General features: G+C 41.1%; 1 protein-coding gene across 2 annotated transcripts; it reads left to right on the top strand.

Moving 5' to 3' along the window:
* The first annotated feature begins 3,244 nt into the window (after positions 1–3,244).
* Positions 3,245–15,985, top strand: SC5D (sterol-C5-desaturase). 2 transcript variants are annotated; one of them, XM_072729508.1, is made up of 5 exons: positions 3,245–3,427; positions 11,088–11,305; positions 12,049–12,181; positions 13,763–13,863; positions 14,404–15,985. In XM_072729508.1, exons 2-5 carry the CDS (start codon positions 11,096–11,098, stop codon positions 14,857–14,859), a joined length of 900 nt encoding a protein of 299 aa, XP_072585609.1. In that variant the 5' UTR covers positions 3,245–3,427; positions 11,088–11,095; the 3' UTR covers positions 14,860–15,985. The 2 variants fall into 2 exon arrangements, with proteins under 2 accessions (XP_072585609.1, XP_072585610.1); XM_072729509.1 differs by lacking the exon at positions 3,245–3,427 and adding an exon at positions 3,873–3,996.
* Positions 15,986–16,610: the final 625 nt, after the last annotated feature.

Genomic DNA, 16,610 nt, shown 5'->3' with positions numbered 1-16,610 from the left:
TTATCCTGTCTTCCCAAAGCATTTTTGGTCTTCCTAAAAACAGTAATTCCTGGGGCACCTGGGTGGGACAGTCTCTGACTGTCCTGTTAAAGCCTCTGACTCTTGGTTTTGGCTCTGGTCATGATCTTTGGACTCATGAGATCAAGCCTCCTGTTGGGCTCCATACTCAGCATGAGTTTGTTTCGGATTCTCTCTCCCTCTAGCTCTACCCTCCTGCTTGTGCTCTCTCACTTGCTCTACAATAAGTAAATATCTGAAAAAAAAAACAATTCTTTTTCTTTGCAGACTCAAATTTTATCAATTTGTGTAATTATATAATTATGAGGCCTATGATGGAAATAGATTGGTAGCAAATACAACTGACCCTTGCTAAGCATTCCACTCAATTGGTAGAAGCAGATACACAGGTGTGAACCAAAGTGAAAGCTACTAGCTGTGAGTCTTTAGTATTTTCTAGGGATCAGCTGGCATGTTTCAGAAAGGGTATTGAGAACATTAGTTAAGTGGACAGTGGTTAGGAAGAGCTTCTACTGTATGCAATGTGTACTTTGGGGGGGACAGACAACAGATTTCATCTCATTTTCAGAGGGATCTCTGATCCCTAGAATATTAAGTACCACACTAGAAGTTAAAACCTAATCCATGGCACCAGGTTGAGGAATGAATCTTCTTTTCCTCTGGTTTTGGGTACTTGTGCACCTACCTTTTTCTTGAATACTCCTTTCTCTCTAAAAACTAAATTCATACAAACAGATGTTTGTGAGCCAGTGGCCCTACCAGCTCATCAAAAACGTTCAGAATCTAAATCCTAGTTTAGAATCTTGTAAGTAAATGAGGTCCCCTAACTCCACTCTGGTCAAACTTTCCCCCACACAAAGAAAGGGACTCTGACCATGCTGGGTAAACAACAGCCCTCATCAATTTTGACCCTTCACCCTTTTGTTTTCTTCACAACATTTATCACTATCTGGTGGTGTTGTATTATCTAGCACATATTCAGTGATAAAATTCCAGCTACTCAGGATATTTATTTCAAGTTTGTTTATAATTTCAAGGTCGGATTTCCCAATCATTCACAGTAGGTCATTTTTTTTAAATGTGAAACTACTTAATTCACGTAAAAGGAAAAAATATATTCGTAGACTAAACGAGTCATATAGGCAAGGCTACAGCAGCCACAAATGTGGAACTTTTGTACTAAATACCTTTTAAATCTGTGAGAATAAGGGGCTTCTGGGTGGCTCAGTGGTTGGGCCTCTGCTTTCGGCTCCTGGGATCAAATCTCACATCAGGCTCCCCACAAGGAGCCTGCTACTCCCTCTGCCTATGCCTCTGCCTCATGAATAAACATAAAATCTTTCAAATATACATATATTTGTATATACTACATATATGTATATATAAATCTGTGAGAATATAAAGCAGTCTAACCATAATGGAGTTGAGAGGCCAGCAGGGAGCGCTCTCACACCTACGGCTCCTAGTCAACTGCAGACTCAACAGGAAGAGCCTAACTTTGCAAGTCCATTTACTTTTCCTATTATTTTAGGACCCCAGCAAGAGGAAGGTTTTCCTCTGCCTTGGCAACAGCCCAGCCTATAAAATATCGTCACAACCCAGCCCCCTGTAAAGCCATTCTACTTCCAACTCTGTTTATTCCAATGGGCTTTTTATTTGCGACAGCCTTCCCAACCTCCCCTTTTCCCCTATAAACTAGCATTCCTCTCTTGTTCTGGGGATTTGCCTATGATTTCACCATACCCTGCTTATCCCAAATTGCAATTCTCTTGCTATTCTCAAACCCATGTTTGCTGGCAAAATACCTGGCCGTCTTATTTTGAAGGTCAATCACATTTTTACATTCCTCAGAAATGAAACACAAAAATCTTAATCCCCCAAATTAAAGGATTAAATGAGAACAACAACAAAGTAAAGAAGGAAACGTGATTTGGAAAGTAGAAGGCACTTTCACGCGTCATTGTGCTGTACACCTGAAACGAATATGCTATCATCACGTCGTTGTGCTGTACATCTGAAACTAATATGCTGTCACAGGCCAATTAAAAAATAGGATGCAGGGCAGCCCAGGTGGCTCAGTGGTTTGGCGCTTGCCTTTGGTCCAGCGTGTGATCCCATGGAGACCCGGGATCCAGGCCCGCGTCGGGCTCCCTGCGTGGAGCCTGCTTCTCCCTCTGCCTGTGTCTCTGCCTCTTTTTCTCTGGATCTCTCATAAATAAATAAATAGATAGATAAATAGGTAAATAGATAGATAATAGGATGCAAGCCACTGATATCTGAGACAACATTCATATAAAAGGTGTTTTATGATTGGAGTCTAATAATTTCTCCCCTCCTAGGACAGCACTTCTGTCGGTCCTACAAGGAAACAAATGCATCTTTCCCAAACTTGAGTCATCTCTCACTTTCTCAGCGTTTTTTTTTTTTTTTTTTCTCCTTCTACTTATCACTCTGGGAGGAGCAAAGCGGAAGGAGGACCAGATTCTCTTCTGATTGGTCAAGTCCACTAGGGCGGTGGTTCCGACTTTAACAAACATTAGACTCATTTCGGGTTTGTTTGTTTAGACACAGATTCCTGGGGGCCCTCGGGGGGCTTCTGATCCAGGAGGCCTGGCTGCTTCCCAGGAGTATTTCCAAGCAGCTCCCAGATGATGCTGACGCGGCTGTTTGGCCTTTCGAGAAGCAGCACAGTCCCGGGGCACCCAGGAATCCCACTGACAAGTGTGATCAACGCAATTCACGTTTAGAAAAAAGCAAAGAACTACAAAACAAAAGGAAAACAATTAACCAATGAACCACCCACTCTCGGGCAGAAGCAGACCTCCAGGGGGCCGCACGCAGGCCCACTTAGTGCGCACACCGGTGCTTCACCTGTTCCGTCACGGACACACCCACCTAAACTAGTTCGGCCAAATTCCGGGCACTCAGCGCGGCACGTCGGCTTCGTGCGCTGGCGCCGGCACAGCCGCGTCAACCTCAACTCCTCGGACGTCTGGGTCCCCTCGAGGCGCAGCGCCCGCTCCCGGCACGGCCGCGAGCTACCCCCGCAGCCCCCCCCCCCCGCCCCGCCCCGAGCGAACGGAAACAAACCCCGAAGCCCCGCCCTCCGCGGCTCGGCTCCCGCACCTCCCCGGGCGGGCGCAGGGGGCGTGGCCGGGCGCGGCGCCCACGTGACCGCCGAGAGCCGCGCGCAGCCAAGTCGCGCGATCTGCCGTCATATCAGCTTATGCCGCCGGCCGCTGATTGGCTGGCGGCGCCGCCGCTGGGAGCGCGTGCCCGGCCACGCCCCCGAGCCCTGCCCGCCCGCTGCCCGCTGCCCGCCGCCCGCTGCCCGCCGCCCGCCGCCCGCCGCCCAGTGGCCCCGCAGCCTGCGACCCCGCGGACGCCGAGTGGGCCGCGCGCTCCGGAGGTAGGGCTGACGCGAGGGCGGCGGCGGGGAGGGAAGGTGAGGGAGAGCCGCCGGCGGGGGGGGGGGGGTCCCGGCTGAGGAAGCCCTGCGGCCGCCGTGTGCCTTCCCCGCGGTCCGCAGGCTCCACGCCCGGGCGGCCTCGGGGACCCGCTGCGGGGCGGGGCGGGGGCGCCGGGGACACCTGCGGGCCCGCTCCGCGGTGGTGATGGGGCGGGAGCTCCGAGACACCTGCCGGCCCGCACCGCCGCGGTGATGGGGCGGGAGCTCCGGGACACCTGCCGGCCCGCTCCGCGGGGGTGATGGGGCGGGGGCGGGGGAGGAAACGGAAAGTCTCGGGGTGGCTGCCGCGGGTCGCTCCTGCAGGGAGGTCTGTGCGGTGAACACTGAGGCCTTACTTTGAGACGGAGCTCCCTCTGTGTTGGGGGGATTTTTTTTTTAAGGGGCAAAGAAATTGGGTGGTGACCTCCTGACCGTTACGGTGCAAACCCCACTTCGACGTACTTAGAATGGACGGACAGCAATCCACGCGGGTCGAGAAGCCTTAAAAGGGAAGGGGAATCATCCATTAGGTTAGCATCCTGGGGACGCCTGGGGGGCTCAGCGGTGGAGCGTCTGCCTTCGGCTCAGGTCGTGACCTCGGGGTCCTGGGATCCAGTCCTGCATCGGGCTCCCTGCCTGGAGCCTGCTTCTCCCTCTGCCTGTGTCTCTGCCTCTCTCCGTGCGTCTCTCATGAATACATCAAATCTTTTTTTTAAAAAAAAGTTAGCATCCGAAAAGGAAAACATCCTGCCTACTGGCATCCATAGGTTACAGCAGAGTGAATTTGAAGGTGGTATCAATAAGTAAAGTTCCAAACGTCCGAATGAAAAGTTTCCAACCTGTCAAGCTTGTGTTAGCTAGATTATTTCTAACCTAAACCTTCCAGCAGGTTATCTGACTTTACAGCACCACAGTGGTGTGTGCTTAGGGTTCTAATGATAAGCATCTAAAAAAAATAATAATAAATGCATGATCCTCGGTCACTTAGAGGATGCTTTTCCACTCATTATATAATGCAATTAGTATGAGATATTCAGAATTCCCCATCTGTATGTATACAAGTTGAGAGATAATTACAATGTAGAAGCTGAGAAACAAGGTTCTGGAATATACATCCTAATTGTTACTTAGTACTTAACAAATTATTTAAATATTCTCGTCCTCAGTTTCTCCGTCTATGGAAGTTATGGAAGTACCTACCTAGGGATCCCTGGGTGGCGCAGCGGTTTAGCGCCTGCCTTTGGCCCAGGGCGCGATCCTGGAGACCTGGGATCAAATCCCACGTCGGGCTCCTGGTGCATGGAGCCTGTTTCTCCCTCTGCCTATGTTTCTGCCCCCCCCCCCCCTCTCTCTCTCTCTCTCTGTGACTATCATAAATAAATTTAAAAAATTAAAAAAAAAAAAAAAGGAAGTACCTACCTACCTGGTAGGGTTGTAAGAATTAAGCAAGGTGGGGCACCTGGGTGGCTCAGTGGTTGAGCGTCTGCCTTCAGCTCAGGTTGTGATCCCAGGGTTCTGGGATCAGCCCCACGTCAGGCTCCCCAAAGGGAGCCTGCTTCTCTGCCTATGTCTCTGCCTCTCTGTCTGTGTCTCTCATGAATAAATAATCTTTTAAGAAAAAGAACTAAGCAAGGTGATACATTAAAAAAATGCTTTTAAATAATACCTGGTTCTCAACAAATGTTAACTATTATTATCTATACTTTTAAAGTAAAGCCAGAGTAAGTAGACTCTTCAGAGTAAGACTCATTCTAGCCTAATTGTGTTTTATTAGTAACTGTGTTTTATGAAAAAGTTTTGTTTCTGTAGAAGTAAAACAATATAAAGCTTCTGTTTCAGTCAGGGTTATTTAACTTAGGGTCTGTGGGGCCCCGGACTTAAGGGAGTATACACGCCTTAAAATTTTATGCAAAATTCTGTGAGTTTGCCATCACTGAGAATTTACAAAATTAAGGAGCTGAAGAGTTGAGATAGTGATGAAGAGGCAGTCGAACTTCGTTCAAGTCTTGGTAGAAGAGCTTGGGACTTTGTAACTAGACTGCGTGGGTTTGAGCTCCAGCCCCAGCGTTTGTTTACTTGATGATCCCAAGCAGATTACTTGAAATTTTTTTTTTAAAGATTTTATTTATTTGAGAGAGAGCGAGCATGAGCTAAGTGAGAGAAGCAGACTCCCCACTGAGCAGGGAGCCTTAGGCAGGTCTCAGTCCCAGGACTCTGGGATCATGACCTGAGCGAAAGGCAGACACTTAACTGATGGAGCCACCCAGGCACGCCAGATTACTTGACTTGCCTGTGCCCAGCTTCTTCATAATACTAGTACCTAATAATACTAGTACTTATAATTCTAGTACCTAACTCTTAGGGTTTCTTGAAAGGGTCAAAGGAGCTAATATGTATGGTACCAAGTGTTTATATAGCAGATGTTGATATTAGATATTATCAATTATTTTTCTTTTTTTTTTTTTTTTAAACTTTATGTTTGTTTGTTTTTTTTAATTTTTATTTATTTATGATAGTCACAGAGAGAGAGAGAGAGAGAGAGGCAGAGACACAGGCAGAGGGAGAAGCAGGCTCCATGCACCGGGAGCCCGACATGGGATTCGATCCCGGGTCTCCAGGATAGCGCCCTGGGCCAAAGGCAAGCGCCAAACCACTGCGCCACCCAGGGATCCCCTATCAATTATTTTTCAAAGAAAAATCAAATGACACTTTGTTCTCCCATAGGTTAAAGTAATTTTGACTCTGCTGTGGCCCAGTAACAGCAATAATAATAGCTCCTATTTTTTGACTAACTTCTCTGTGTCAGATGGTGGTGAAACTCTGGGGACTTAGTCTCTAAACCTTAACAAGATAAACCTTTACAGACGTGGGTTTGAATATAAACTTCAAATTTGAATTGCAGTTTTGAGATCATATTGTTAACTGATTTCAGAAGATTTTTTTGTTAGATGTCAGAAAGTATAGCGATATGTTTATGAATACCTCATTATTACATTCAACAAATAGAATGAATTGAAACCCAAATTCTAAAAACACACAAAATGGGTTTCATTTCACAGGATCTAAACTGCCTCTGGAATGACTGAGGTACACATGTCTTCCTCCTGTCCAGGCACTGGTTCAGTATAACAGCAATTATGTGCAGGGAATATACAAATTAACACAACTAGCGTGGTCTTCAGATAAAAGCAGAACTATAGAATTTTTTAAAGTCAAGCACTGAGATCTTTTGAAAGTTATTACTTGCATCTGATATTAAAGGTTGAATAAAGGAAAGTAGTTAATGTTTGAATTCTTTTTGGCTGAACTGTACCATATTGACTTAGGCCATGGGACACTGTAGGTAACATCCAGATTGGTCCATAAACTCTTTTTTTTTTTTTTTTAAGATTTTATTTATTCATTAATGAGAGACACGGGGAGAGAGAGAGAGAGAGAGAGAGAGAGAGAGAAGCAGGCTCCACACAGGGAGCCCGATGTGGGGCTTGATCCTGGGTCTCCAGGATCACACCCTGGGCTGAAGGCACAGGCTCAACTGCTGAGCTACCCAGGGATCCCGGTTCATAAACTCTTAACCAACTTTTAGTGGTGTCACAATATCCTTCTCAACTGTTTGGTTTTTAAATGTGTATGTTTCCTACTACTACTGCTTAGTGTACTTTCTTTGCTACATTATCTCCCTTGGCAGCCTCTACTCCTTATGGCTTCAATTTCAGCTGCTTACAAGCTCACTTTTGAACTTGGGATTCATGTTTGTATGTAGACCACTGCCTACGTTTAAGAGTAAGCATAGACTTAAAGCTTATTAGTCTCTGCTTAATTAGATTTAAGACCCAAAATGAATCCCTCATTCTTTATGCACCCCTGTCCTTGTAGCATCAAATCTATCAGCTCTCCCAGCATTCCCTCGTTCAGTTCTGATGATGATATTACCATCTACTCTGGCCAGCTGAAATTTCACAGCCATCCTAGACTTCTTCCTTGTTCACATTCCAGTATTTAATTGGTCATCAAGCCCTGTGGGTTTTTTACCTGCTAAATCTCTGATGAATATGTATGTGTGTTCTTAGAGCTCCTGGGCTAGTCTACCACAGGATCAACCAATTTAGTCTTTCTACTTCTCATCAGTACTCATATTCCTAATGGAGTGGTTTCTCTGAAATATGGGTCTGATGAGAACCTCTTTCCTGCTCAGAAACCTTTAGTATCTCCCCATCGTGTATGAGGGAAAGTCATATTCCCTATCAGGGCAGCAGAGCTCTTCACAGCCTGAAACCAATTTCCTTTTACCAGGTTTATCCTGGCACATTCTCTCCCCGCCCCCCCCACCCCCATTTCATCCCTATCTCACTATTTGGCACCCACCAGTGACACTCAATGAGTAATGAATGTACCATGACTTTTTCCATTCCTTGGCAAGTTATTTCTTTCTTTCTTTTTAGATTTATTTATTTATTGGGGGTGGGAAGCAGAGGGAGAGATTCTTCAAGCAGACTCCCCACTGAGGCTCAGTCCCATGACCCATGAGATCATGACCTGAGACTAAACCAAAAATTTGACTTTTAACAGACTGAGCCCCCCAGGCACCTGCAAGTTGTTCTTTCTATTTGAAATGGCCGTCCCTAACCTTTTCTTTCTGATAATGGCCTTTAAAGCTTGAATCAGATGTTGTCACTATGGAGCCTTCTACTATAAACTGGGGTAGTTTTGTTGTCTTTTCTGATTATATAGAATTTGTGTATATACTTTTATTATAGCACTTGTATTGATGTAATTGTTTCTATAGTTGCCTTTCAGATGGATTTAGAAAAGATACATCTTTTCCATCTTTGTATGCTCATTATCTAGTGTAGTACTTAATACTTAATTGTGATTTTAATGAATTAACAACATATGACGAAGGATATGTGTCCATATCTGACATTGGACATTAGTTAATTAAAATTTTCCATGACAAAGGGAGGGGAAAGAAATGCTTACAACTCCTATCACAAACAAGGAGCTAAATACTCTTAATAGATAAAGAACTTCTAGAAATTGATAACGAACTTCTAGAATTTGATTTTTTTTTTTAAGATTTTATTTATTTGAGAGAGAAGGTGAGCACAGAGCAAGAGTAAGAGGGAGAAGCAGACTTCCAGCTAAGCAGAGAACTTAACCTGCCTGGGATTTGATTTGAGGACCTGAGATCATGATCCAAGCCAAAAGCAGACATTTAACCAATTAGACCACCCAGGCTCCCCTAGAATTTGATTTTAAGAAACTGAAAACCCAGCACCTGGGTGGCTCAGTCTGTTTAGCAGCTGCCTTCGGCTCAGGTCAGGATCCTGGGGTCCTAAGATCAAGCCCCGCATTGGGCTCCCTGCTTCTCCCTTAACCACTGCATGTGTGTACACTGTCTCTCTTAAATAAGTAAAATCTTAAAAAAAAAAAAAAATGGGCAAGGGATAAACACATAATTTCACAGAAAATAAATATTCTAAATATGTGAAATGATGCTCAACCTCACTCATAGTAAGAAAAAGATAAATATATACTGAGATATCATTTCTTTGCTATCAGATTAACAAATATCCTACAGTTTGATGATATTCTCTGTTGGTAAGTTTGTAGGGAAATAGACATAATCCTGCAGTCCTCTGGGCTTGCAAAGGGGTGCAGCTCCTATGCAGAGCAACCTATTGATAATCTACCAAAGTTATCAATGCAGTTCATCTTCATCCTAGCTCTTCTGCTTGTAGAAATTTATGCAAAATTGAGTTAATCATTGTTGCATTGCTTTAAATAGCATAAAGTGGAAAGCTATCCAAATCCTTTACATCAGTTAAATAAACAACACAAAGGAACATAGGTCCACAGTCCCTTAGCTATAGTTTCAGAGTCTGAAAAGGCCTGAAAAACCAGAAGGTCTTGTTTTGTTTTGTTTTTTTAAAAATTGGCACTCAAATTCATTTAATGGCACAGGCTTTCTCCGACTGACTGAGGTGCTCACTGTGTGTTGGTACACCTGTCAGGTACTCCTACCTCTGCTCTTTGCTGAGACTATTATTGTCACTTTGGGTTTAATTGCATGTAGAAATATTTTTAAAAATAGTTACAGATAGCCCATATGAATGACAGGATGAAGGGAAGCATCCGTCCCTAGTAATCGCATGGAGTTCTTGTAGGAGCTTGCACGTGGTAGTGTCTGTGAGCCCTCTGCTGAAGAAGACGGCGTAGGAATTACTACTACATGTGACTTACAGGGAAACAGATTACTGAAGTTCTATGCTGGTGGCGAGGACCAAGGACTAATGAAAAACAAAAAGCCACAGCCCAGGCCGGGAAATAAAGATCCTAACCATGTTTTGATTAAGTGGGTTTGACAACAGGAACGTACATAAATGCCACTGGTTGCCTTGTTGGTTGTGAAACACGCTAGGGTATATCATGAAGAACTCCTGCTGAAGACAGATGTTAGTATTAAGAAGGGAGGATTTGGAAATTTAGGAAACAGTGTAGTGAAAAACGTCTGAAAGTATGGTGAAAATGACTCTGCTGATCATGAAATCGCTAAACATAACACCGATGAATTAGCCAAGATAAAACCTGATGACAGCCTGAATGCAGAATAAATTCGCAGTGGTGGTGGATTACCGGGGCAGCATGTTATTACGTTGCTCTGCATGGGAGTTGCACCACTTTGTGAGCCCAGAGCAGTGTAGGATCGTGCCTCTTCCCCTACAACCTTACCAGCAGAGAAGATCACCAAACTGTAGGATATTCATAACCTGGTAGCAAAGAAATAATATGTCAGTATATATTCCCATCTACAAGTGTTTGAACAAGCCTCACAGAACGGGCAAAAATCTGTGGGCTGGTTCACTACCACGTAAGGGCGATCCAAGCTCGAGGCAGGCCTGACTGAAGACAGTTGACAATTTTAAATTGTTCCCAGACAGCCGTTGTGTGCATTCTCCTCCTCAAACTTTTAGTCACAGGTTTGCAGTTGCCAGCCCCTGACCCAGAGTATTGATTAGCAGCAAGAGGAATAAGCGTATTCTAGTTCTTAATCCCAAGAATCTGTCTCCTTTTGTTCTGTTGATGGGAGTGGCCTTTCCTTCTGTCACAAGAACAGATGGTCCCTGAGGTGGCAGCATAAATACCATCTAGCAAATTTATCTTAAGTCACAGCACTGAAAGAAAACTCTGAAATCAGAGTCCTTTTAAAGGAGAGAAGTCCCACTGAACCTTGTAGCTGAAGGAGGAAACATCTGAATGCCCCACATTCTGCATCTTTACTACTTGCCACGCTGCCTGAGGAGACTTTGGAAAAGAACACCAAGGTGGCACTAGATCTAAATTGATGCCCCTTGCCTGCTAGCTGTTAGAGAAGAACCTGTTCTGGGCCTAGTGTCTCTGAGCTCTGATGTCTCCGGGTATAATATGAAGAGATTGGATTAGAGATGATATTTAAGATCCCTTCTGGCTCTAAAGATGGCATTTCAGGGATTCTGGTAGCCACAGACTTGTGTTGTAAATGCTTACGAAAGCAGAAACTTCATGTATGGTTTTCCAAAAATTCTTTGCATTGAGAACTATCAGCATGAGTAAGTAATTGTTGCACATGTTTATCCTTTAGGGGCTAAGATGGATCTTGTACTCAGTGCTGCAGATTATTATTTTTTTACACCGTACATCTATCCAGCCTCATGGTCTGAGGATGACATCTTCCGACAAACTATTAGTCTCCTGATTGTGACAAATCTTGGTGCTTATATCCTTTATTTCTTCTTTGCAACGCTGAGCTATTACTTTGTCTATGATCATTCGTTGATGAAGCATCCACAATTTTTAAAGGTAAGTGATTTTCTTACCTACTTCTTGCTGTTACAGTAAAAATAATAAGTATTTGTGTGTGAGAATTTTCAGATTAAACTGGTTATAACCATTAAGTAAAATTTTTGCAACCAGCCTCAGATGGGTTAGATATTTTTGGTAGGGCTGATCCTCCTCTCCTTCTCTTAATTTAAACAAATAAATGAATCCAACTTTGTTGTCGTTTTAATTACAAGCCTGGTGTCTTCCTGGATACATAGACAAGAATTTGCTAATAGTGATGCATAAAGGTACTCATTTGTGCAATTGTCTTAATGTTTGACTTTCACAAACTGAAATATGTTTTTACTATATATCTATTTTCTGACTAGATAGGGGATTGTAGATTTTACAATCATCTTTTTATTCCAGTTATTTGTATTTATCAGTGACTACAAGGACTGAAAAAAAGAAAAAGAATCAAGAGAGGGTTGAGGATAGAAGTTATTTGTGAAAGACATGCTTATTCCACGAAGAGAAATCTAGCATGCAGATATTGTGGGAAGGAAAGAAAGTTTCAGAATTTAAAGTATTTATTGCATTTGGTCTTCACAAAGGAATGTTCCATGCGCGTTCCCATATATTAACATTTTCACAGAAGCAGTTTGGCAGCAAGCTCCTTCATATAAAAGAGATTGTAAAAATCCAATCCAAGACAATTTTACACTGGTTTTTGTTTAACAGAGATTTTTGTGATTTTTAAGTATTGATGATTTCACTTTCAGAATCAAGTCTATAGAGAAATTATGTTTACTGTCCAGTCATTGCCGTGGATTAGTATTCCCACCGTGTTACTATTCCTGCTGGAGTTGAGAGGTTACAGCAAATTATATGATGACATAGGAGAGTTTCCCAGTGGTAAGTTAAGCACAGAGTAGTTTCTCTAAAGAACCAAATATGCCTCTTTTTTTCTTCTTTTAAAATAATTACAAGTTGTTTAATTGTTTAAACGTTCTGTTTTTATATACTCATGTCTTTGCCACATAGTACATTTCCTCGTCTATCAATTTTGAAGTCTTGGTTGTAGATGGAATATTGCCCAGGGGAAGCTGGGTGTGATCAGAGAAAGAGACCTTTGCTTTCATTCACTATTCTCTGTGTTAACGTCAGACTCAAAAAAAAAAAAAAAAAAAAAAAAAAGCCCAAGTAATCCATGATAATTAGAGAAAATCAAGAGACAGATTTGTTAGATCCACTATCCTGCTACCTACAACCCATCTCTTTTGACATGTATCCTTCCTCTTTTCAATGCCTGAAAGCTTCATATAACCCTACTATGCATTCTGGATTGGACTTTGATTTTTTTTTTTTTTTTTTGTCGTAGTGTATATGCCGGGATTTTCATGTCGTAAATCTGGATATATTATATATTAGTTACAGTATCACAATGTGTAGATATCCATAGTTTATTTAAATGATCCCAGTTTTTTAGATCTTTAGATTATTCCTTTTTTTTCTATTATAGATAGTCCTGCAGTGCCTTAACTAAATTTTTGTGAAATTTTGAAATTATTGAATAAAGGTACAGTTCTAGTATATCTAGTATTAGAATGTAAGAATAGTAGTTAACATCATTTATTGAATGTTGATATGTACCAGCTATAGTGCTAAGATTTTCACATGTATCAATCCATCTTATTCTACATCAATTCTGTGACTTAGGTCCTATTATTATGTTCCTTCTATAAGGGAGTAAATTAATATACAGTAACTTGCCTAGGTCATTCAGCAAATAAGTGGTGGATCTGGGACTGGAACCCAGGCTTGCTGGCACCAGCACACCTGTTGTCCAAGTAAGAGGTTAGATATTTAAAGGAAGGAACAAAAATTATACAGTATGGTGATGAATTGGCTAAGCCTTGAAAAGTAGATAGGTTTATGAGTAAAAGTAAAAAGAGAAAGAGTATTCTAGATACATTGAAGAGAACAAGTAAAGGTACAAGAGGTAAGACTTCTAAGATGTTGGGAGGACATTGAGTAAACCAGCCTGGTTAGTACAAGAACAGATGAGGCTGAAAAGATCAGAAAAGACTGGGTTAGGGAGTAAATGCTGGGCTTGAGGTATTTAGTGGGAAAAAAATTCTAAGCAGGAAGATAGTATGTAAAAAATATGTTTTATGAAGATTAATATGGAGGAAAAATAAATGCTGTTATTTATGCTCAGAGATTTAAATAATAAAGATGCCCTAAGTGTATGCTTTTTCTGTCTCATAAGTGCCTTCATAGTTTAACTTCAAGTTTTTATGAGAGGGAAATGAGGAAAAAAGCAGATACCAGAGAGTTAAAGGAGATTAATTTATAATGTATTGTATTAGCCAAAATAGTTTATAGTGCTTGAGTCTAGGATCATATTTTGTGCACATAGATGGACGAGCACCAAGTAAACTCTGGTCCTGGAAGCCGGATCTTGATTCTGATATATCCTGTTATCTTTTCTAGGCTGGTTTCGCCTCATTATTAGTATACTGTCCTTCCTCTTTTTCACGGACATGCTGATCTACTGGATTCACAGAGGCCTTCATCATAGACTTGTGTATAAGGTAGAGTCATTCTTAGGGAAAAGAGAAAAATACATACATCTCAGCAGTGTGTGTCTATAAACTCTGTTTTCTTGGGGTTTTTTTTTTGTTTGTTTTTTAAGATTTCATTTATTTGAGAGAGCAGCACAGGCAGGGGAGGGGCAAAGGGAGAAGTAGACTCCCTGCTGAGGAGGGAGCCTGATACTGGGCTCGATCTCAGGACCCTGCATGACCTGAGGCAAAGGCGGACGCTTAACCAACTGAGCCACCCAGGTGCCCCCAAATTCTGTTTTCTATTTCTAAAAGTTTCCCCTCACTTGTTAAATACCTAAGTAGCCATAGTTATGATAGATACCAGGTGCATTTTGTTTGTGTTCTTTATGGGTCTGGAGGGGCTGTGTTGAAATGTTACTGTTTTTAGGTAAAGAGGTACATTTTATAAAGTGATTTTACTGAATTTAAAGAGTTTTTATTTTTAGTTAGGTCATTTCTACAACATGAGCATGAAAAGCTAAGTTGAAAAGTAAAGGTGGTTCTTAACTGTGTTCTTTTCTTCTGTAGCGCATACACAAACCTCATCATCTCTGGAAGATTCCTACTCCATTTGCAAGTCATGCTTTTCACCCTGTGGATGGCTTCCTTCAGAGTCTACCTTACCATATATACCCTTTTATCTTCCCATTACACAAAGTGGTTTACTTAAGTTTATACATCTTGGTTAATATCTGGACAATTTCCATTCATGATGGTGATTTCCGTGTTCCCCAAATCTTAAGGCCATTTATTAATGGCTCAGCACATCATACAGACCACCACATGTTCTTCGACTATAACTATGGACAGTATTTCACGTTGTGGGATAGAATTGGAGGCTCGTTCAAAAATCCTTCCTCCTTTGAAGGGAAGGGACCACTTAGTTATGTGAAGAAGATGACAGAAGAAAAGTGCAACACCCATACAAAAAATGGTTGTAAAAATGAAAAATTATTCAGTGGAGAGCTTACAAAGACTGAGTAGATTATTGCCCTATTATTAAATATTATAAAGTCTTTTTAATAAGGAAAAATAATCTATATACATACTACCAAGAGACATGGCAAGTAAGTGGTATTTGAAAGTCCACATTGTGGGTACTGCTGAGGAATGATCATGATGGTAGGTCAAGAGAGAATGCTGTGAACACCTGAAATTTTAACCTCATGCTTACAATACTAGGTGTTGGTCTCAAAGACAAGTTGTGTCTCTCTAGCCAGCATATCTGTAATTTGTATAGCCTCAACAATAGTTTTTATAAGGATAAAGAATAAACTATTGAGGGGACTAGGTTATGTCCTTTTGCCTTAATCCACCCATATTCATTAAGGAAAATACATTGTGCTTGATAATACCAAGACTAAGCATCATAACAAAGAACTACTAGTATAAACATGATTCCTTGTTTCAGGAATGGTTGTCTTCGATGTTGGTATAATGACTACCTATAGTATTTTGTACAAGTGGATACATCAGTGTGAAAAAAAAAATTCTGATAGAACATATTAGCAGCTAAGTTAAATGACCTAATTAATAGCAGGTTTAATAAGATTATCATCTTAAAGCTTATTCTCTGGGGAAGCTTATTCTCTGGGGACATTGTCAAATATTACATTTTACTGATGAAAAAATAAATTAGAACTTTAAAAAAATACTGACGCTACCATGAGATTTAATCCAGATCTGGGATTATTGAAAGACTTTGATGGTTATTGTTTTAAACCATTATTTAATAAGTATAAAATTATGTGAGCCTGAATATATTTAGAAAGGGAAATTTGATGCCTAAATAATATATTTGACAATACTGCTTTTTTAATTAAATGGATGCACTGCACTTTTGATATGTTTCAAAGTTACAATCCTCTAATTTCCTATAAAAGGAAGTAATTGCCAAATATTTAGGCCTATCACTGAAGATTAGTTTTGAAATCTTATTTTCCCTCTTCTCCCTTCACTTTTCCCCACTTTCTGTGCAAAAAGATTTAACAAATAGTTTCATAAAGAAATGTGTGTTGTAACATAAATATATTGGAAAAAATGGTTTGGAAAGGCATTCTATAAGCTATTTATGTAAAATCAATAAAAGTTGATTATTACTGTTATTAAACTGTATCAGTTAAATATTGTAGCAGCACAAAGTATTCTCTGTACAAATTTTGTGTCGATTTGAAACCACAGAAATGATGTGGATTGTCAGAACTTTTAAATGTCCCAAATGCTCATTGTCAAGGGAAGAAAGGGGATATCACATTCTTTTTATATTTCATATCTTTATTAGATTTGAGTGTTTTAGCAAGAGACCAGTCATAGAATTTAATGCTTGGCACCCAGAAGAAATTTTTTTTTTCTGAGTTACTATTAAACTGTTGCGCTACTTAAACATTCTAGTGTACCAGTTGGTGGTATTTTGTAGCTGACAGTCCCAGCCAGTGATTGTCATTAGCCTTCCCACCCCTGCAAAAAGAAGGAAATTAAGAGGCAAACTTTGTTTCCTGTGATAATGATAGCTAATATTCAAATTTTCTATTCTTGTTTCAGTTTTGGTAGTGTATATGTTTCTAAGAATTTATCCATTTCTTCCAGGTCGTCCAATTTGTTCATGTATCATTTTTCAGAACGTTCTCTTATTTGTATTTCTGTAGTGTTGGTTACTTCTCTCTTATTTGTGATTTTCTTTTTGGGGATCCTTTCTCCTTTTGGATGAGTCTGGCTAGAGGTTTATCAATTCTATG

The sequence above is a fragment of the Vulpes vulpes genome, chromosome 12 (genome assembly GCF_048418805.1).
Source record: "Vulpes vulpes isolate BD-2025 chromosome 12, VulVul3, whole genome shotgun sequence".
Classification (NCBI taxonomy): domain Eukaryota; kingdom Metazoa; phylum Chordata; class Mammalia; order Carnivora; family Canidae; genus Vulpes; species Vulpes vulpes.
This window is presented reverse-complemented; position numbering and strand designations above follow the sequence as displayed.